The 22,200-nt window shown below is 40.1% G+C and overlaps 3 protein-coding genes across 3 annotated transcripts; all 3 read right to left on the reverse strand.

The window, feature by feature from the left end:
* Nucleotides 1–1,303: 1,303 nt before the first annotated feature.
* On the reverse strand, nucleotides 1,304–9,734 carry PKNH_0802900 (WD repeat-containing protein, putative; the record flags this gene model as incomplete). The annotated part of the gene is made up of 2 exons (XM_002258634.1): nucleotides 1,304–7,023; nucleotides 7,385–9,734. The coding sequence occupies 2 exons, from the start codon at nucleotides 9,732–9,734 to the stop codon at nucleotides 1,304–1,306; spliced, it is 8,070 nt and encodes a 2,689-aa protein (XP_002258670.1).
* A 2,891-nt stretch (nucleotides 9,735–12,625) lies between these two features.
* On the reverse strand, nucleotides 12,626–15,877 carry PKNH_0803000 (E3 ubiquitin-protein ligase, putative; the record flags this gene model as incomplete). The annotated part of the gene is made up of 1 exon (XM_002258635.1): nucleotides 12,626–15,877. The coding sequence occupies one exon, from the start codon at nucleotides 15,875–15,877 to the stop codon at nucleotides 12,626–12,628; it is 3,252 nt and encodes a 1,083-aa protein (XP_002258671.1).
* Nucleotides 15,878–19,077: 3,200 nt separating this feature from the next.
* Nucleotides 19,078–21,591, reverse strand: PKNH_0803100 (RNA-binding protein, putative; the record flags this gene model as incomplete). The annotated part of the gene is made up of 1 exon (XM_002258636.1): nucleotides 19,078–21,591. The coding sequence occupies one exon, from the start codon at nucleotides 21,589–21,591 to the stop codon at nucleotides 19,078–19,080; it is 2,514 nt and encodes an 837-aa protein (XP_002258672.1).
* Nucleotides 21,592–22,200: the final 609 nt, after the last annotated feature.

Raw genomic sequence — 22,200 nt, forward strand, 5'->3', positions numbered from 1 at the left:
AAGACAGTACCCATTTTCTCCCCTTTTCACACGAACAAACCATAGTCTCCATAAATCCACTTTAGCAAACGCATGCGCACACAATGGTGAATACCATTGTTAGCCTTCTGCATTGCAAACAAGAGGGGGCGAACAGCCGTAAAGCTAGGCGCAGCCCATGTGCACTTCCCCTTCGTGTCAAATATCTCCACCGTATTGGCGCAGAGGAAGTTATTTAAGTAATTATTATAAAGGATACCACACTAAAAAGAGAACCGAAAGTTCTAGTGTAGAATCACCCGGATGTTGGATACAACTGATACATGAAATGTAAATCAGAGTGTACAAAAATTGACATAACATATTTTCGTCCACACCTACATTCACTCACCTGTCCTTATGTTTTGCCAAGGTTCTCCTATCACGCATGTCTTACCAAAGGGGACTTAGTACCTGCTCGTCGCTTCTACCACGCGTAGCGTAGGACTGCGCATTTAAAAACGAATAAGAGAAGGAAAATAACCTCCGGAATGTACCCCAAATTAACCCTTATCGGAATAAGGAATCGATTGATATAAACTCCCGTGGGCCATTAAAAACAATACTGCATGGAAAATTCATCTGTTCGTGCGTGTGACATGTACCTACTCTTTTTTTTTTCATATTAGGTTCTTTTAAAAAGTTCGCCAGAAGGTTGCAAAAAAATTCGAAAAAGGCAACCGCTGCGATAGTCATCGTTGAAATGGGATGATAAATGACCACAGCATAAGTGTGTGTGTGTGGGGGGGGGGCTAAATAAAAAAAATTATGAACCGAAAAAAAAAAAAAAAAAAAAAAAAAAAAAACAGCAACACGCACACACACACACAAACATACTTGTATATATATCTACACGTGTGATACACGCATGTGCATGCGTACCCCTAACTGGTGAAAAAAACAACTCACTTGGGAGCATTTTAAATAACCTATGGTCGCGAAGTCAACTCGCCGCCGCCATTCGTCTGAAACTAACGGATGCATGTTAAATGGAAAAATCAGGAGAAAGGAAAAAAAAAAAAAAAAAAAAAAAAAGGAAATCACATACATACACGGGTTGACACGAAAAAGAAAGGGAAAATTGAATTGGGAGCGATCACGCAGAGCGATATGTGCTTGGTGAGACGGCAAAGTCTGTACGCTTATGATACGAAATTGGATTGATACGAGGGCGTAGTGGTAGCTAGATTAGAATTAACGGCAGGGGTAAACTGAACGGAGAGCGTTCCACCACATAACTGCATCACGGCATGACTGCATCACGACGTGACTACTTCACCACCCGCTATATGTATATCAAATACACCGCGTTGTCCTCACGCCGCAGGGCCCATTCGTTCTTCTTCTTGTAAGTAATATCGATGTAGGCATCCGAGAGGAACAAGTAGCTGAGATTTATCCTGGAGAGTTGTATATCCCGGGCGCACTTGGACTGAATTTTTAAAAAACCACTAAACAGACCCGCATTTGTGCAGTTCCATATTTTGAAGGAGAGATCTAGTTTGGAGTACGAAGCCAAGCAAGTCCCCGTGTTGTTGAAGTTAATACAATCAATGTCTCTCTTATGTCCTTGAAAAATTTTCAATTTTTTTGCATTTTTTAAATCATACAAATATATGCACTTGTTCATATTATTTGCCACAGCCAACCGCTGTGTAAATTTATTAAAACAACAAATGGGATACTGCTTAACTAAGGTATATATTAAGCTTGTCGACATTTTCAAACATAGAATACGAACGTTGTTGGATGGATCCAGAGAATTCAAAAGGATATCGATAATTATATCCATGTATAGAATAAAAATACATTTATAATTTTTTATCAAGATTATCAGAAGGAATAATATTTTATTCATATACGATACTCTTTTATTAACGTTACTGGTTATATAATGTAGTGTTTTCAAGAATAAATAAGGTTCTGTTCTTCCTGTATTGATTAATAATTTTAAAAAACTCATATTATTCATTGACAATGTGTACAGATCGAAAATGTTTAAAATAAAGTGACATACGCTAATGTAGTTATGTTCATTAATTTCAGATTTTTTTCGATTCATTTGGAGCAACTTTATTTTATTTTCATCAGATGATAAGTTGTATAATTCGTTGTAATAACTTTGTCCTGTGTTTATGGATTCCATAGGATGTATTTGGTCTGATGAACTAACTTGATTTACCACTCCAATTGCTATTTGGGATGGGGCCGATCCACTGGTCCCTATATCCAGAACTTCACTTGATTTTGTCAAAAATGCGCTCCTCTCTTCACTTTGTACTTCTGAGAAGACATGCTCATAAGAGTTCAGTGAAATCTGTTCTTCTCGCTCCAATTCAAACTCTCCTCCAACTTTCCCGCTACCTGCACATCCAACAAAATCGTCCATATAATTCTTTAAATTTATTTCACTGACGGAATGACTTAATGTCTTATCACTTCCTGCAATGGGCATGGCCGCCCCGGAGAAAGGAGCAACATGAACAGTACCCCCATGAGCACTACCCCCATGAGCAGTACCCCCATAAGCAGTATCCCCATGACCACTACCAATGGCCGTTCCTGTCTGTGAGGGTGATGACCCACCCAGGATGTAGTAATCCTTGAGTGCCTTAAAATAATTTTCATCAATCACCCTTTCGTTCAAAGTAAAATCTTCCCTTTTCAAATGTAAGTTGAAGGAAAGGTATGATGTATTTCTCATATTGCTTGTGAAAATGCCCCTCTGGATCAGTACGTGGAAATCCCACGTAATGGAAAAGCTCAAGGAAAGCAAGTGAATAAAATGGAACAACTTGAATCTGTTAAACTTGTTATCTTTCTCGATGAGGTACTGGGTATCCACAAAAATGTAGTAACAGATGTGGTGCACTATGAGGGTCATCATACTGGCATTGGTATAAAACGTTTTGGAATTTCTTAAATAATGGGATTTCACCAGAAGTAGTAATAATAACAGAGTAAGGCAAATTTCATCAGCATAGATAAATGGATAAAGGAAAAAGGATCCCACTTTTGGTATCATAATTGTAATTGTATAGGTCCCTGTCGTATCATACAAAGATATTTCATCCATACTCTTTTCTATAATTCTCTTTTTCTTATTATTTATTCTTAACATTTCTGTTGATGCTTTGGCGTATTTGTCCAAAGTCTTGTCCTTAACATTTGCTATTACCATAGACATGAACCTCTGCAATTGTATTCGTATGCTCTTATCATATGGGTACATCGATATGTAGCTAAGAAGAAACAGATTCAACGTATTGCTATCCGGAAGGTTCTCCATTATGTACCTCCTAAAATTGAACAACGTAGCAGGGTCGTATCCCCCTCCCTTGCTACTGCTGCACCATAAACTCAAAAATCGCAAAATAAAACAACAGTACAGAGTCTTCACATACACGCTATTGCAATATACATCCACGGAGTTGTTTTCAAAGAGAAATACCATATGCGATCCTGAATTCTTCCGATGGGTTTGCACATGATGATGGCTATGGGTACTACGATGCTCGCGGCGTGCGCAACGACGAATCCTATCATGCTTCACATACAGGTACAGACTAGACTTGTCCGAAGAATAATTTGCAAACTCGTCATCTGAATATTTTAAAAACCATCTGGTCGTTCCAGATACTGTCTGCCGACGTACCCTCAAATCTTTGTAATAATTGTACTGCATCATGTGATACTTCTTCTTCCTCTTTTCTCTACTCATAAAATTGGAATATCTCTTACTGTTAGGTAGATAATTCTTCTTACCTGAAGAGGCGTTAAGAATGAGTCTGTTTACACTCCCTCCTTCGCCCTTAACCAGTTCGTTATGTATCTCATAAGGTTCTTCCTTAAAGTTGGATCTCTCAGGCATATTCTTACCACCGACATTATTGCAGTCAGTAGGGCTGTTGCTACGACTATGTGTGGGAACATATTCATTGTTGAGAATATCTCCCTGGGGTTCTTCCACCCCAAACGAATCAGCGTCTACAGGTGGTAATGCAGGATCCACGTTCAAGATACTATTTCCCTCGTCATCCCTACACATTTGCAAATTCTTATACTTGGAAAATTCCATAAAATCATTGCACCGTCGTTTCAGACTTCCCATCTTTACCTCCAAAATGAGGTACTTCTTTTTATATTCTTCACTTAGGAAGTATTTTTTTTTAAACTTGTTATTATATATGTATGGTTCATCCAAGTGCAACGAATCAAGAATGAATTTTTTTTTTTTTTTTTTCTCCTGAATCTCGTACCTATCTCTTCTTCCTCCACTAATGGTAACAAAAACGTTTCCTGCACATCTACCTTCCTTCACTGAGTGCATCTTGGAGAAGTAATATATCTGGGTCGATATCGGAATCAATGTTGATAAAGTGGATTCCTTCCCGTGAATACACAAGGAGAATGGAAGGGAGGGAAAGTTCACTAGGAAGGAAAATAATTCTCTACAAAGATGCAGACATTTCGGTGGCAGAAAAAAAGGAAATAAAAATTTTGTCAATGGTAAGGCCTTTTGGGATATATTACTATCTCTGAATAAAACAAAACTTATGATTGGTATTTGGCTCTTCACTATATAACTACAGGGGTGCTCCTCATTTCTTCTTCCATGCGTGTTTCCGCGAGGAATGCTCTTCTTTGGGGGGATGCAGTGATACACTTCTCTACTACTATCCTTCCGGTGCTCCAAGAGGGGAATGTTCCTTTGTAAAATTTCATCGTTTCTTGTTCTCACGCTTAGTCGATCCTTTATTTGATCCACACTCGGGTTACGACTCTTATCGCTACTGGTCCAACCATCAACCTCCTCTCGGGCTTCGTCCCCAAGTACCGCGTTAACCTTCTCGCCAACATTGCTACCACCGGTGCGCACCCTGTTGAGAATGCACACCGAGGTGACATCTACGCCCAGTTTCATGTGGCGCGTCTCTGTCGGAACCACACACATGGTAGCAAAGTCTGAATCATATAAGGAACGCAGAAATCGACCAGTGCTATGGTCATATATGAAGACCAAATTATTTAGAGATGTGATATACAAGAGAGATGAAAAGGTATTAATATACACATGATTTATTAATTTAAAATTTATTTCATTCTTCTTTTCTAGTTTCTTAAAAGAACAGTAAAGACATACATTCATCATATTTTTTATCTCTGCATGTTGCCCCTTCCTTTTCTTGTGAATTCTTCTCTTCAAGTTGAAGATGCTTCCTTTGGAATCCCCAACAGGTTTGCTCGTTGTGGTGGTGGCATAATGTAAACCTTTCATTAACTTTATTTTTAAGTCTTTCTTAACTTTTAGCATATGCAATAGGTTGTCTTTCCTTTCCGTTACCTTTCCACTATTGTATAATCCTTTCTTTTTAAAAAAAATTCTCATATAATTTAGAAAGAGAATTTTTTTTTTTTTTTTTCTCCGAATTTCCAACTCTTTCTTTCTTAGCGATTCTTCGTCTGTCGTTATTACTATTCTGCATTTATCATTTTTGCAAAAAAGGTATTCATAATTATTTTCATCGTAGTTGCTTTCATTCAGATTCAGAAGAATTAGATTGTTACTGGCATCACAGCTCAAGATCCAAAAGGATTCCCTTTCTCTGTTCATTGAATATGTACCACTCCCTCCCTTATTCCTATTCTCATCAATAACTCTGTGGATACTTCTTACATAATTAAAATGGCAACCCTTTATAAACTTCTTCAATTTAAATCTTTTTATATCCCATATAAGAATGTCTCCTTTGCTCGACCCTCCTACGAGGTAGTTTCCTTCACAATGTAGGGTCGTCATGAATACATTTTTTTTTAAAAAATAATTCGGGATGGATAACTCTCTAATGAATCTACTTCCTGTACCATTTGTTTTCCCCTCTCTGTTTCTTAGTACTTTTCCTCGGGACGACTTCCCATATGAATTAATTAGTGCACTTAGTATGTGCCCACTGCTGAAGCTTAAAAAAATATATATATTTTGATTCCTCTCTGCTATTGCGTATGCCACTATGGATCTACCTCCCTTATCGATGTGCTTACCTTGTACAGAGCCCTCCTTATTGTGCAATAAATCTGTTAGGAGATCACTGCACCTACGTATGTTGGGCGGAAGGACATGTTCCATATGCAACCACGCAGTGGCATCCCCAATATCATCTTCCCTCGTGAATTGTGGGTTCATTTTAACGGGTTCGTTTTTTTTTCCACCAAAAATTGTACCATTTACACAATTCACACAATTCACACAATTTACACAATTCACACAATTCACACAATTCACACCCTTTGTCTCTTCGATAATTTTCTTCCTCTTTGGCAGAAGCCATATTTTTCCCAAGTTGGTTGTCTTAAACCAGGCACTAAGTAATGCCTCAAAGAGGATAACTCTATGGGGGTTCTTCCTGCTTATAAAGAGAAACAATAAATCATCCTTACAGTGGGAATACTTCATAGAATTCATTTTATTATCTCTGGTGTCCTTGCAGATGGTATTGGTTTTGTTTAAATTAATGTATTCATGAATGGTATCCCTAGAAAATATCATATGATCATTTGAAGGTGTCTTAGATTTTATAGATTCCATTGAAATATTATTTTTTAAATAACTTGGTGTCACTTCCGTACTTTCATTTATTCTTATTCTAAATTCGTTACTGTTGTTGTAATTACTTCCCCCTTCGTTATGATTATTCGCTCTGTTTTCATCTCCTTCGTCTTCTCCATTTCCCATGAAATTCCTCTTTCTGCATATTCGCTCCTTGTATATCACTATCGGTATGGGGCTCTTATTCGATCCCAAGTACTTATTCGAAACCTTCATCAGGAAGAAGGATTTTATATTTGACTGGAAGGACAGGAATAGACTTGAAAACTTCAAAGGTAATGTGTAACTGTAAAAGTTACCCTCCGTCGTCCACGCAATTATCGAGCCGCAAACATTCTTAGACAATTTCTGCATCACGTCGAAGGATTTCGTTTTCAGCCCGCTGCTCTTGAAGATACCTACGAGGGGGGAGAGGCAACGTGCGATGATACTTGGTATGTACACAAACATGCTGTGTGTATAACATGGTCTGTATACAAACATGGTCTGTGTATACAAACATGGTCTGTGCATAACATGCTTTGTGTAGTTTGTGATGTGCGCAGTTTGTGATGTGAGGTGGGTGGGAACTACCGACGGAAAAAGACCTGTCGACGCGGAGAGGTGAACACATCGAAAAGGGTGCCCCGTAATGGTCGGCAGATGAAGAAGCAACAAACCCAATCGCGCAGCCTATTCACGCCGAACAGAGACACCGAACAGCGACACCGAACAGCGACGCCACACCGCCGTGCCCATCGGAGGGAGCGTAGAACCTACCGGAAGAAAACTTCAACAGGGGCCTACGCACAACCTGCAGGCCCACCCACTGCGGGTTCCGACGTTTCCTCTTCTGAGAATTCTCGTGATAATCTGGACAGAATAAATCCATCAACGGAACAAACATGGAGGAGAAGTTCTTGCGTTCATAAATTATCAATCTCGTTTCTTGCAAAATGATAACGTAGCTATCTATCACCCCAATACGACTGGAATTTCCATTCGTAGCAATTTCAAGGCAGTTCTCAACTGGACTCAGATTAGATATAAACATTGCTTCTATAAGATATAATCCATTGTATTGCTTGTACACGTCTTGGCACTTGACACATCTATCATGTGCCTTGAAATTCATATCATGCGAGGTGTGTACATTTATTTTCAGCAGTTCATCCATAATACAGTTCTCTGCAATCTCATTCACAATTTCGTTGTATAAATCAAGTTCCGTTTTTTCTATCCTGATTACGAATCTACATTTTCCTTTGTAATATGTTAAAAAATCTGTTAAGTCCCAACATATGATATCTCCATTGGATAAGGACGCAACAATAATGACTGGACAACTGAACAGATTATTTAGTTTCTTGTTAACTTCTCCTTGTTTCATCGTTTCATATTCTTCATTCTCACATGTGGATGAATTATTGCCACTCACATCTGCTTCATTATCATGTAATACCACCTGTTTAGAATTTTCCTTCTTCTTATATGTGCTGTAAAATTTCCTCTTCAATAATTTAAAACACTGGATCAGTGATCTTTGGTTGTCCTCCTTAAGGTATGGAACTAACCCTGTTGCGATACTGCATATTCTTACCTTCTCTGTAGGATTACTGTTTTCCGTTTTTTTTTTATTTGTTAAATTTTCACCTGAAATTTTCTCCCCCTCCACGCTGCCGTAGCTATTTCCTTGCCTCCTCACGTTCTGCCTTAAGGTACCCACACCAAGGGTTGCATTGCTTCGTTTTGCATAACTTTTCTTTACAAAAATGGATTCTTCCTCTTCTCCACCTCCCCTTAATGCACCTCCCCCTAATGCACCTCCCCTTAATGCACCTCCACCTAATGCACCTCCTCTAGGTGTTTCGCTCCCATGTACGAGAGAATTTCCGTAAGGTACTTCACTTCCGTAAGTCACTTCACTCCACGACTCTGTTCCTCTGCCTTCCACTTCTCCATCCCTTCCATCCACAAGCATCCTCTCGTTCATTTCCCCTGAACTGCACGAAGAAGAGTGATGCCTGTCGCCTGAATCACCAATGAAGTAATTCCTACTTCTACTCGAACCTTTATTATCGCTATTGTTGGAATTTGGATCGGTACCTGGTATTCCCCCTTTCTCACATTCTACTTCTCCTTTTTTATAATCCCTCCCATGCATGTAATTATCCATCGTCAAGTCGGCAATGATTTCTCTATTTTTGTTTCCCCACAAATCCATCAGAAGTACCTTCTTATCTCCAGACAAAATGATAAACCGTCTATCTGGCAACACCCTCAAATTGTACAGAAAGAAGTTGAATCCCTTTACTACTTTAAAGCATCTCCCTTCATCTAGAGACCAAAAATATAGGCAGTTATCCAAGTGCAGAGAAATTAGAATTTCCTTCGATATGCACTCGATGAGGGACGAGCAAGACAGTCCAAAGCATAACTGCACGATGGTGTTGCTACACGTGTTGTTATTATTGTTTAGGAGGATACAATATGGGAGAAAGTTTATTCTATTTTCTGGTGTCTCCACTTCCGGGGGTTCCACTTCTGGCTCTTCCCCTCGGTTGATATTTCTCTTTCCTCCGTTGTATACATATGCACTCGTTCCGTCAGCGTTTAATTGTTCTGTCTTCCTTTCTGCCTCTCCTCTATGCAGATTAACCTCGCTAGCGTTATGTACACCCTCCCCTAATTCTCCTCCCCCCACAGAACTACTACTTATCGGTATTTCATTCCCATCGTGATGTTTCTCCACAAAGCTTAGATTTTCCCTTCCCCCCGTAACTTTTTTAAATTCCTCCTTGTAACTTCCACCTGGTGCCTCAAACGCAGCACCCACACCGTCTACGGGGGTCACACATGTTTCATTCGAACCGGGAAAACTGGCATTGACACTGACACTGGCATTGACACTGGCATTGGCATTGACACTGGCACTGGCACTTCCAATGGCACAACTACCACCTCCGCGGGCGCTACTTTCATTCTCCCAAACCTTAAACAAAACAATACTTCCTTCGTAACTACCGACGGATAAAACGGTGCATCCCTCATTCATACAATAGCATGAGATGCTAAAGGGCGACTTGAAGTTGGGCCATATGATGGATCCTAACTTTAAATCCTCGTTCATTTTTTATTCATAGTGGTGTGCATAATGCAGGGGAGGCTAGCACGTTTGGCGTGGGAACTTGGTGGTAGCACGTTCGGTGGTGGTGCACCTGCTTCATGAACATGGGTGGCAGAACTAGAATCAAATAAGATCAGCTTAGTGTCAATGCCAATCGGACAACGAAATCTCTCATATGAAGTTCGAAATTCGCTTTCCCCGGAAGGTTGCACATTCATGTCTCCACAAGGTTCTCCTTCTATTAGGATAAGCGGCGCATTGGTTTGTTCCCTTTCTCTGATTCTTCAATTATCTGTGTACCGACCCGTTCGTCGAGGGGCCCAAGATACCGTTCCCTCAAATCTTGGTTGTTATTATTCGTCACTTCCCTTGGTCTCTATCACTTGGGTTCAGCTTATTCCATTTATTTTCGTTTTTTTTTTTTTTTTTTTTTTTTTTTCTTTTTCTCTCCCGTAGATATCTGCTCAGCTTAGCGCCGCCGCAGCAGAGGCTTCAGACTTATTTCGCTCGCCTCTGTATACGTTTCTCCTTTTCCCCCGATTTGGCAGAATATTCAAGTGGCACACAATCAGTTTAACTGCGCACAATAGGCTTAACTCAACTACGGGCAATCGCCTCAACCATGCACAGTCCTTTTAATTCCTTTCTCCTTTTTTTTTTTTTTTTTTTTTTTTTTTTTTTTTTTTTTTTTTTGGCTCTCATTTTGTCAAAATAAAATTCCCTTTTTTTACATTTCACCTTCGTTCCGCTTTAGCGTGTGGCCTGATTATTCCTCCCCTACCCCATGTATATATTTACCCCTACAGGGCGCATGCACATACTGCATCACCACCCTCACCCGTGATGGCAAAATTACTTATTCTCCATTCTATGCTAACACATGGTAGAAAAATATACAGGAATTGTTCCTTCGTAGCTCCTTTCAAATGTTAGAAAAATAAAGTGTGCTTGGCCTAACCTACCCCTTTTGACTACATCACCTAAAGGAGGGACATGTCGGGGCACGAGCTTTTCTCATTCTATAACTTACCCACCCAAAAGGTCAATAATGAATGGAGAAAATGTGAAAGGAAATAACAATTAGTTAACCAAAACAGGTGTAAAATGAGAAAGCGGGCAAGGAATAAACCAATGGGGGTAACCCGTGTACGAAACCTGTGTAGTACCTGAACGTGTCTCATCTAACGTCCCTGGACAAACTGTTCATTTGTAGAATGCCAATTTGTGAAGAAAGAACCCCTCGCCATGAGGTGCTACAACGGTCTGCATGAGAAAATTTTGGCAAGGAGTTTTTTAATCTAATCGAACTACCCATGGTGGGTAAATGGACGTTTTCGAAGAACTGAATGAAATGGAAGGGTGCCCCAATTTAACCGCAATTTTTCAAGAATAATTTTTTTTTTTTTTTTTTTTTTTTTTTTTTTTTTTTTTTTTTTTTTTTTTTTTTTTGCTCCTTTAAGTGTAGTCGTTCTTTCTATCCAAGGGACCGCAAGAGAATGGTGCTATTCTTTTTTAACCCCCTCCTTTATATTTTTGTCTCAAAAAGACATCTACACGTGGGGCATTCTTCGTAATTCTCCCTATTGCAGGGTCAACAAAGTGTGACGCGTCACCCCAATTGAGTTTTCTATGCTGGGGCGCGCCCCGTCAAGGTGTAACGCAGATTCGCACAACATCACACCACAATCCCCCCCTCAAAAAAAAAAAAAAAAAAAAAAATGAAAATAAAAATTGCAATTTTTTCAACTATTCGGATTTTCATTCGTTAAAAGTTAATTTGAAAATTGGGATGGAAATTTATAAAAACGAGGAACGAAGAACTGGCACGCATGTCATTGGACTGGTACACATGTGCGCATTGGTAGGTGGATGACACACACAAATAAGACTCATGCAAGCGCTCGTTGCGCACACGAGATGTCGCGTAAAATTTGCACAATTAAAAAAAAAAAAATAATAAAAAAATAGTGAAAAAGTAGAGGGGGGAAATTTCAAACAAACTTAAAAAATAAAATGAAATAAAAGAAAGCGCAGGCGTGCCAGTTGTGCGCTCTTGTATGCATCAGATGATCATCTCTACATGTTCCTTTGAAACATATTAAAGGGGAAGAGGTGGAAAAAAAATGACTATACGAATAAATGGCTAAAGAACAAAGTGGCAAAATGGAAAAAAGGCAGAACAACGTTTTTATACAACACAATAAAATTAAACTAAGCCACCTTCCTCCCTACCACCCTTCGAAGTCATATATTTAAATATGGCTCTTTTCGGCAAAGAAAAAAAAAAAAAAAAAAAAAAAAAAAAAAAAAAAAAAAAAAAAAAAAAAATTATTTAAAAATATAAACAAAAGCTGAAACTTTATAAAAAGGTAGGAAAAGGATATAGGTAGGGGAATAACAAATTTTCAAATGGGTACCCTATGCTAGTGCTCATATATTGTGTAAAAAAATATAAGACGCTAATGCACTGGGCCTGGGGCACGGAAGGGGGGAGGTTCAGAGGTACATGCAAATACGTAGATATATGCCTAGTAAAAACCTTAATTGGCATGCTCTGTGAAGTGTGCGAAATGGGGAAAAGAGCACACAACAAAGCGCCAATTCAACGAACGCCGAGCGCACAAATTAGAGGACCTCTCCGCCCCCTCCCCCCTCTTGGACAGTTTTTATTTAAAAAAATAAAAGAAAAAAAAAAAAAATATGCATTACTCTATAGGGACTGATCTTCATTTGTGCCATGGGCATTCAAATTCACCTCCTTTCCTATCACCACTACTACCGCTTTCTTCCTCCTTTCTATTAATCCTTCCGGCGTCAACATGCGTCCCCTCCTTCAGGTACATACATTCCCACTCTATGTTTTACTTCTTCGCAAATTCGCTGTATTTCGCTCATTAATTCCTGTGGATTTCGCCTGGGCTGCATTTTTGGTTGCCCCCTCCTTCAGGGCCATTTCCCTCGCTCGCACCGCTAGCATCGTTCCCACCGTTCTCCACATTCGCCCCGTCTTCGTCTAAACAGACCTCTTCACTTGTGTCATTCCCCTTTTCGCTCTTCTTTTTATCCTTGCCATCGTAACCCTTTAGCCAGTGTAGTTTATCAAATAGGTACTTTTTCACTGTGCTCCCTTTTTTCTGACTGTGGCTACCGTCAACCACATCAGCCACATCAGCCACATCAGCCACATCAGCCACATCAGCCACATCAGCCACGTCAGCCACGTCAGCCACGTCAGCCACATCTGCTGTTACCTCCTCTGCTACCCCTTCTCCCACTCCACGTAAACTGGATGCACCCCCCCCAATTCCCTCCTCAACACCATTACAACGGTTGAACGCGTTCGCCCCATCCACATGTTGGTTGCTCTTCGATTTCTTTCTCATATTTTCCTTTTCAATATCACTATCTTTGCATTTCCCCGAACTTTTGTTTCCGTTGCTTGCGCTACTATATGCTGAGCTAACTTTTTCGTAAATCCTCTTCTCGTTTTTCTTCGAAGAACTACTAACGCTTCCGCTTTGCTTGTCCCCGGGGTTACTGATACTTTTACCATTTCCATTGGGACCGCCGGAACAATCATCACTTTTCGCACATGAATCCATATGTGTGGAATCTACCTTATGATCCTCCTTCTTCTTATCATTACTGGTGCCACCATTCCTTCGATTACCATCATCCACATCGGTGATGTTGCTGGTGGAAGGTTCGTCCTCCTTGTCCACTTTGCAACTCTTTTCCCTATTTCTCGATACACTTTGACAAAAGGGATTCCATGGATCTAAACCTTCTTCGTTTAATACACCATCCACGAATCCTTCTCCTTGTCGGTGGGAACTAGATCCCCTGTTCGTCATGTATGCATGTGCAGCATTCATAAAAGCAGGGGTCTCAAATCCGTCAACTGTCAAGTCGAATGGATTTGCCGCGTCGGCACCAGCCCTAGGCTCATGATCGGTCGTCTCGGTAACCTTCATAGACTCTATCACCCCCAATGGTGAATCTCCCATGTTGTTTGTGCCATATGTTTGGTCAACATTCAAACCGTTATTATCATCAAGCATCCTAGCAGGGTCAAACGTGTTATCTGTGATGTTAAATCCGATGGATACGGGCCCGTACACCCTGCTCCTTATGCGTAATGGGTTGGTACCACTTCGTCCTGTACGGTTCTCGCTTGTGCTTCCATCGTTTATGTTTCCACTCGAATTATTATTACTGCTACCGGTGTTGGTTGCCTCCTCAGCGCGGTTCTCGCTCTCCACCTTATCGACGTTCGCGCTATCGACGTTCACACTCTCCACGTTCGCGTCGTTCCTGTTGGACGAGCTCCCTCCTCCTGTTTCATCCTCACCCCACTCATGTACATTTCGACTATCAGAATTTCTGTTGCTACTTCTCGAAAACACATGCGGAGCAGAGACAAATCCGCTACCCCTATTCGTCTCGCTATTTCCAAGTATAAACGTATTAAAAATATTTTGTATTATGCTCTGCGTCTGTGCAGATGCAAACCCTTCAACCAGGTTGATGTCGTATTCTTCAACGAAAGGGATGTATCTCCCCCCTCCTTCCTCTGCACTTGCACCTGCGCTACCGGTCTGCTGTGTTTGCGAACCACTCACTTGCGCGGAAGAGGTATTTGGCTCCGTACTCGTACCACGGGGTCTATTTGTCGACGAGGCTACATCACCATTAGGAGATCCCTCTGTCCCCGATGTACCATCGTTATTACCAGGTGTGCCATCGTTATTACCAAGTGTGTCATCCTTATTACCCCCTGTATCATCGTTATTCCCCCCGTCGATGCCATTTCCACTAACCCCAGTGTTACCCACAGAAGTACTCTCCACGTTAACACTGTTAGAATTGTTAAATGTATTGTTACGTGATATTTCGGAATTTATCCTTTCCCGAAGTTCCTCCCGCTTAGAGTTATATTCTTGATCATCTGTAGGAAGCTCAAAGCGGCAAGTGGGACAAGAATTTCTTTCCTTCAACCATGGAATGATACATGAGCAATGAAAAACATGTCGACAGCGCTCATTATCTGTTATCCTATGTACCTCATCATTTTCCTTATATTCCTCCCTGCATATGGCACAAGATTCTAACTCATCTGCCCTCTCTTTGGTTAACACTTCCACTTTTAAATTTTTTATAATTGCTTCGGATGCTGGTGGGGGTCCATTTCTAGATGGATCACTCTCCATGATAATTGTTAACACTTGATCTAAGGAAATGTTGTCGAAGGAGTTGGTTAAAATGTTGTCTATTAGGTCGTGGAAGTTTAACCTGATTGGAGAGTTCAGGGGGATGTTGGTGATGTCAATGGCCCTGGTGATAATTCTGGGGCTCCTGGCGTTCCTGTTGGTTCCACTGTTGGCTCCACCGTTTACATTTACGCCACTCGCATTTACGCCACTCGCATTTACGCCATTGGCATTTACGCTGCTCGTATTCACGCCATTGGTATTTACGCCGCCGGCGTTCCCACCGTTGGTGCTACCCCCGGTGCCACTAACTTCGGTAAACCCGCTAAATGCGCCCAAACCACCAACCCCACTACCACTGTCGGCGCCGCCATTGTTATATATATAATTCCTTCCGAAGAAGACCCTACCCTGTGCATCATTACGAGGTGCACTATCTGTAATTCCCCCCTCCGCGACGGGGACACCAAAGTTGGCGGTAAAATGAATATCCGTATCGGTAGGTCTCAAATTCGTGTTGAACATATGTTGGTATACATTTCTGAACATCATCAAATCGTTAAAAAAATTTTCACTCGTTCCGAAGAAGGGGTTGTTGTTGCTTCGGTTTCCCTGTCTATTGCTACCACGGTTATCCGCATTGCCCTCCGCGGCGGAGCCTCTCCCATCAACACTATCATTCCCATAAGGTCTATTCAAATTGTTCGCATAATCGTTACTAGCAACACCACCTTCTTCATTCGCGTTTCGTCTGTCCCTATTGGAATGAATCGAATGAAAACTCAAGGGGTCATCTTCGTCAATTTTCTCCACAAAGCCCACGTGATTGCAGCTTTTACACTTTATCTCCCCATCATATATAATTTCGATATCGCTAGTTCGTTTCACATCTTCACAACTATGACAAAAGTACTCATAATCATCAACCTGATTCATAATAACATCAATGTTTTTCCTTTAATTTGTGTAACAAATGAAGGCTTCTCGCACGTTGGACAAAAAAAAAAAAAAAAAAAAAGAAAGAAACATGCGACAAAGTTTGGACTGATGATTATCAGCAAGGAGATGGACCACGTGGCAGAAGAAAAAAAAAAAAAAAAAAAAAAAAAAAAAAAGACTTAACCCAAATGACACACAAATATAATGCTTCCTTCCTTTTTAAACAATTCTCTGAGGGGTATAAATTCGACTTGCGTGCGTACGTTACGTGGAAAAAATATATATATATATATATATGGACTTACATGTGTACATGTCCTTTACGTATATAAACACATAAACACATGTGTATGTATATACGCAGAAATGTACACACAGGCATTCTTATTTACCTCCTTTCAGTAAGTTTGGAAGAAAAAAAAAAAAAAAAAAAAAAAAAAAAAAAAAAATAGCTATATGTGTGGCCGCGCGGGAATAAGCAAATGGGCAATTTAATTCTTCTCTTGCCGTGGAAGTACACGTTCCAAAATTTTGTTCATTCAAAAAAAAATTAGATAAAACGAAAAAAAAAAAAAAAAAAAGGGGGTGAGGGAAAGTACGTTGGGGAGGGGGTTGTATCCGCTGGGGTCTTATTTCCAATTTGCAGTTAGATATACGTGCATGCGTGTGGAGGTGTGCCCGTGTGGACGTATCGCCGTATGTTCGCTTCGCCACAAGTCGGCATCTCAGTATAACCCTGTGGACACGCAAATGTATGCGCGCAGGAAAATCTGTACGCTCTTTTATATGCATAAAGGCATTATACACAAACTTGCGTACATGCATATATGCTCCCGTAATGCGTAAGTACGCTCAAATGAAAATACAGTGGAGGCATTTAAAAAAGTCTAAACGTATTCACAAAATAAGCGGCACGTATACGTTCGGGTGAAAACTCAAAAGGGGGACAAGGAACAAAGGAGTTATTACATATACGTGTAAAATTCAACGAGGAGCGTGAAAAACCCTCAGTATGATTGATTGACTATTTCTCACGTATGAGTAACAATGAAAAAAAAAAAAAAAAAAAAAATGGAACGCAGTAAAGCGAAGTGAAACATAAATCAGTTAAACATGCGTGTTTTTCTCTGCTATTTCAAAAAATGACAAAATGCGTAAAACATAACATTACAAAATCTTTCTACATTGACATATATGTACTGCGAGCATGTTCACGTAATATATTCATGTGATGGCTTTTTTCTCTATTAAAAAAAAAAAAAAAAAAAAAAAAAAAAAAAAAAATTGCGTAAAGCACAAAAATGGGGACAGAAAAAAGAAGAAAAAAAAGGGAACGGAAGAAACATACAAATGGAGGAAAAGAACGAACGTGATATACATAATCCGCATCAGGTTGCGAACCCAATTTTTTTTTTTTTTTTTTTTTTTTTCTTCAAATGGATATGCATGCGGATAAATCTCCATGTTTTCATTTTTCCTGTTCTCTCGTTTTTTTTATGCATGTTTTACGAACACGTCATACCGTTGGTTATGTTCATTTTTATTTGCCATATGTTCAACATGAGTAGAGCGGGCGCAACTGACTACAAAACATGAGCAAAGGTGAAAGTTGGTTTCGTCATGGCACAAAAACTAACGAAACAGTCGCCTTTTTTTGGGGGGGGCGTGGGCAGAGATATGTTGTTTCTCTTTTGTTATGTTATATGCTATTTTTACGTAGGACGCGAGGGTAGATCTCTCGTTCATTTTGCAGAGAAAAAGTGTTCACTAGTTACTGTTAACTGGGTTGTCAATTCGGTCGCTATTTTTAACGTACAAATTAAAACGTACCTTCTGGCGTATATAATATTAATGAGCAATATTCACGGTTACCTTTTTTATATTTTTTTTTTAGCTATGCCAATTACACCACGTAGATATGCACAAAAGGTACATCGCCACATGTTGTTGCCTCGCTTGGTCAGTAGTCCCCACACTGTGTTGCCGCCTCTTCTGTCAGTCGCATTCATGCGTTACACGGTCAAACCTGACTGAGCAGTTAAGTGACAAAAAAAAAAAAAAAAAAAAAAAAAACAAGACGTAATCCCCTTCAATGGTGAAACAGATAACGCCATGTTGTCATATGCCACAAGCCTCTGCCACACGTGGCCCGCGGTTCTCACTCATAGCTTTAAACGAAAAATGTCCTCTTCTCTATGGTTATCCACGCAAATGGAAGGAACAACTCCCCCCCCCTACAACAACCGATAAAGTTATAACATGTTCCAAAAAAAAAAAAAAAAGGTTCACACAACAGAGTTGAATACTCCCCATCTGCATGGCGCCCGAAAACCTTCTTACAACACCACAAAAAAACAAGGTTAACGCATTTTTCCAGGATATTAGGGTCCTAACGACTCCCGTAATGGCAAAGGATGTCACATTTTCTTCCTTCCTTTGCAGGGTTCAGGGTAACCCCATGCAATTGGTGCTCTAAAATACATACGTGTTCCAATCCCCCCTAGACGAATCTCGTATTCGCAGCTTCTAAAAAATTAACCATTTAATTATTAATAAAAGTTGACCTTGAGCTCCGCTGGAAAAGTTCATTATTAATAATGCATATGATATAAGCATGCGTGTTTGGGGTTGTAAAGATCTTACGTGCCCCTTCAGAAAAAAGAGGCAACAAATAACATAAAGAAGGATCCCCTAAAATCCTACGTGCGAGATTGGGGTGTACGCACACACATACACACACGCACACATACACATACACATATATACATTTATTGTTTAATTATTTTTTTTTGAAAAAAAACTCCCACATTGATGTAATGGAAATAATTGCTTCTTGTATGCAGCGTATATCGATGGGCTATGCTAGAAGGTTCCTTCTTTTTTTTTTTTTTTTGTTTTTGTGGAAAAAAAGAAAAAAAAAAAAGAAAAACGTCATGGTGACGAATCCCTTACGGCTGCATTTTAACAGAGCAGAATGACACGAAACTGATTTGAAAAGGAAAAAAAAAAAAAAAAAAAAAAGCTTGTACTTGTACTTGTACTTGTACTTGTACTTGTACTTGTACTTGTACTTGTACTTGTACTTGTACTTGTACTTGTACTTGTACTTGTGCTTGTACTTGTGCTTGTACTTGTAATGCACGAGGAGCATATCCCTTTTACCAGTGTATTTCCATTTTTATTCACCAACACCTTCTTTACGAACCACTCTCCGTAGAATTTGCCTTGTCCACACATACCTTCTTCGAAGTTGCCCATTTTTCGTTGTTCGAATTGTTGTCGTAATAACTATCTTGTAGGTCTCTCCTCGACGAAGAATCTTCAGATCCCCTTCTACCCTTTCGTCTTCCTTTCGTGTTTCTCTTACGCGACTGATACTTTGCCTTTACGCTCACACTTCTGCTCCTGCTTCGGCTTCTATCATAACGCTCTGCCTGCCCGTCCTTCAAATCACCATCTGCATTTTGTTCGATTTTATCTCTCACATTGGTAGAACCGAGAACACTTCCTTCCTCATCGCTCCTGTACATATTTTCATCTTCGTCGTCTCCTCGAGTGCTCAGCTCTCTGTCGTTTTTAATTGCCTCTTCTCTTTCCTTATCCACAGAATACTCATCTTCCTTGTCTTTTCCTTTCATAGAAGTTCGTTGGTCCTCTCCTACATTATCTGCACTTTGGCTTCTGTCATTTCTCTTGTTCCTTCCTTGTTTCATACCATCCGTTGCCCCCCTTCCTCCGCTATTATATTTGTCTTTCATGTTGTTGCCGCTGCGGGCACTACTACCGCTTTTCCTTGACAATCTATCCGCCTCCCCAAAATTATCCTCCTTATCTTTGCTATTCCCTCTTCTCCCACTTAATTGACTCTGTCTCTCCATATCGTTACCATCTTCTCTGCCTTCTCTATTTCCACCACCCACTCCATCTGCTCTTTCTTTATCTTGTGAATCGTCCCTTCTCCTATCACTGTTCATGCTTCCCCTTCGATGGTCTCTATCGGATTTATCATGTTGTTCGTCCTCCTTTTCGTCTCTCCCAAATTTATTCCTATCATGTCCCTCATCACGTCGATCATCCCTATCATGTGGTCTTTCAAAGAAACGATCTCTCCTGTAGCCATCCCTCTCTGCATCGTATCCATCTCGATGGTATATCCTATCCTTATCACCAGAATAGTGGTGATAAGAATTGCCATCCTTCTTATCTTCACCCCCATTTCTGAATTTCAGGTTCAGTGGAGAATCACAAAATTTCATCACCTCCACAGTAATACCGTTAAATTTTCGACCGTTTAACACTTCCACTGCTTTTTTTACATTCTCGTAATTGTAGTATTCTATAATACCAAACCTTTCTTTATTTTCGTCTTGAAAAATATTAGCATAATTTACGGATCCTATATCCCTTCCAAAGTCCTTTAGATCCTGCCAGCTAGCTTTTTCATCCACATTTCTTATTACAATTCTTAAGGCATTTTTCTTCTCTCTGATTTCATTTCTATTAGGGGAATAGTTCCTTCCGTATGTGGGGGGATAATAATTTCTATTGTCATTTCGATTGTTAAAATAGTTACCTGCATGATGTGGTTGTACATTTAATTCTTCTCCAAAAAATAATTGTCCGTTCTCTTCCTTTATGGCAATCTCAGCATGGGATGTTTTCTCATACTCTATAAATGCAAACCTCGTTTTCCATTGCATATTTACAATATCTCCATATTTTAGAAATTTCCTCCTTACATCTTCTTCTCTGGCTTCGGGAGATATATTTCCTACGAAAATTTTACATGGGTCTGCTTTTTTATAAAAATAATTCCTCATCTCTCTTGGTCTCTCTCTTCTCATCATTCCAATATTCTTTCCCATTCGGTTGGATTCATTATCGTATATGTATCTTTGTCTCTCTCCACCAGGCGAATATCTCCTCATATTCATTCTTTCATCACGACCCTCTCGATGCTCGTACGTATTGTTGCTGTATGGCCCACCTGGGTGGTGGTGGTGTGGGGGACGCTCGTACGGGGGGCGATCATATGTTGGACGATCATGCGCATAGCGTTCATGTGGGGGGCGTTCATATGGTGGGCGATCATGTGGGTAACGTTCGTGTGGGGGGCGATCATTCGCATAGCGTTCATGTGGAAGACGATCATATATGGGGCGATCATATATGGGGCGATCATATGTTGGACGATCATGCACGTAGTGGTCTCCGTTTTTGCCGTCCCACTTGCTACTACGTTCATTCTCGTACTTGTACTTATCAACGCGCTTTCGATCTCCATTTCGATCTCCATTTCGATCATCATACACCGCACCGTTTCTATTTCTCTCCTTCGAAAGATTCCTTTTGGGAGATTTATTGTAATATTTGTCTCTTGCCAACTTATGATGATGTGGACTACGACTGCGTGTTCGTGTTCGTGTGCGGCTGCGGCTGTGGCCCCTATTGGCATCATGCCCGTTTTCGCGGTGGTGAGGGCGCTGCACATGTTGGTGGTAATCTCTCCTGTCCCTCGAATAATTGCGACCCCTCTCTACATTAGATGCTTCATTTCTTTTGTGGTAATTATCTATGGAAGACTTCCTATAACCGCCATGGTTATGTTCATTCTTGTGATGGTATCTCCCTCCTACATTCATCCTTTCGCGACTCCTGGATGCATACCTCCTGCTTTCCTCCATGTGGTAAACCTCTTTGTTGTCTTTCATAAGGAAAATTCACTCCTTCAAGTGATTGCAATTCTCCTCTTTCCTCCTGTGTCTATCCTCTCTGTGATAATACTTTTCTTTCGCTTCTTCGTGCAGTGCGTTTGGCTTTGACAGGAAAAAAAAAAAAATTCTATATATGGAATATCACCATTCACCAGCACAAAAACTACTATACAACTACATGCACCTCTGTTTATGTAACTTTCCACTAAAAGGTGTAAAATGGGGACAGGCACTGCGCGATGGGGCAAATGTTTCTTTGTTTGTCCTGTCGCCAGAACTACACAATCAATGGGCTTGAAAAAAAAAAATTATCTTTTATTTTCACCAAGCATAAATTGCCATATATATAATACGTCGTCCCTGTAATAAATAACGCATGGATGAAACCTCCGCCGATTTTTTTTTTTTTTTCTCACACTTGTGCAAATCTACAAAAGGTACGGTACGTATTTTTGCCTTTTCGCTTATCTTCCTTTAATTCTTATTTTTTCCACAAGGCGAATTTATGTTATCGCCAAAAAAATGCTAAACAATGCATGAAAAAAAAAAAAAAAGTAGCGATGGTAATGCGAACGCGAAAGTGTAAACTAAGGGGAAATAAAAAAA

This window comes from Plasmodium knowlesi, assembly GCF_000006355.2.
Source record: "Plasmodium knowlesi strain H genome assembly, chromosome: 8".
In the NCBI taxonomy this organism is placed as follows: domain Eukaryota; phylum Apicomplexa; class Aconoidasida; order Haemosporida; family Plasmodiidae; genus Plasmodium; species Plasmodium knowlesi.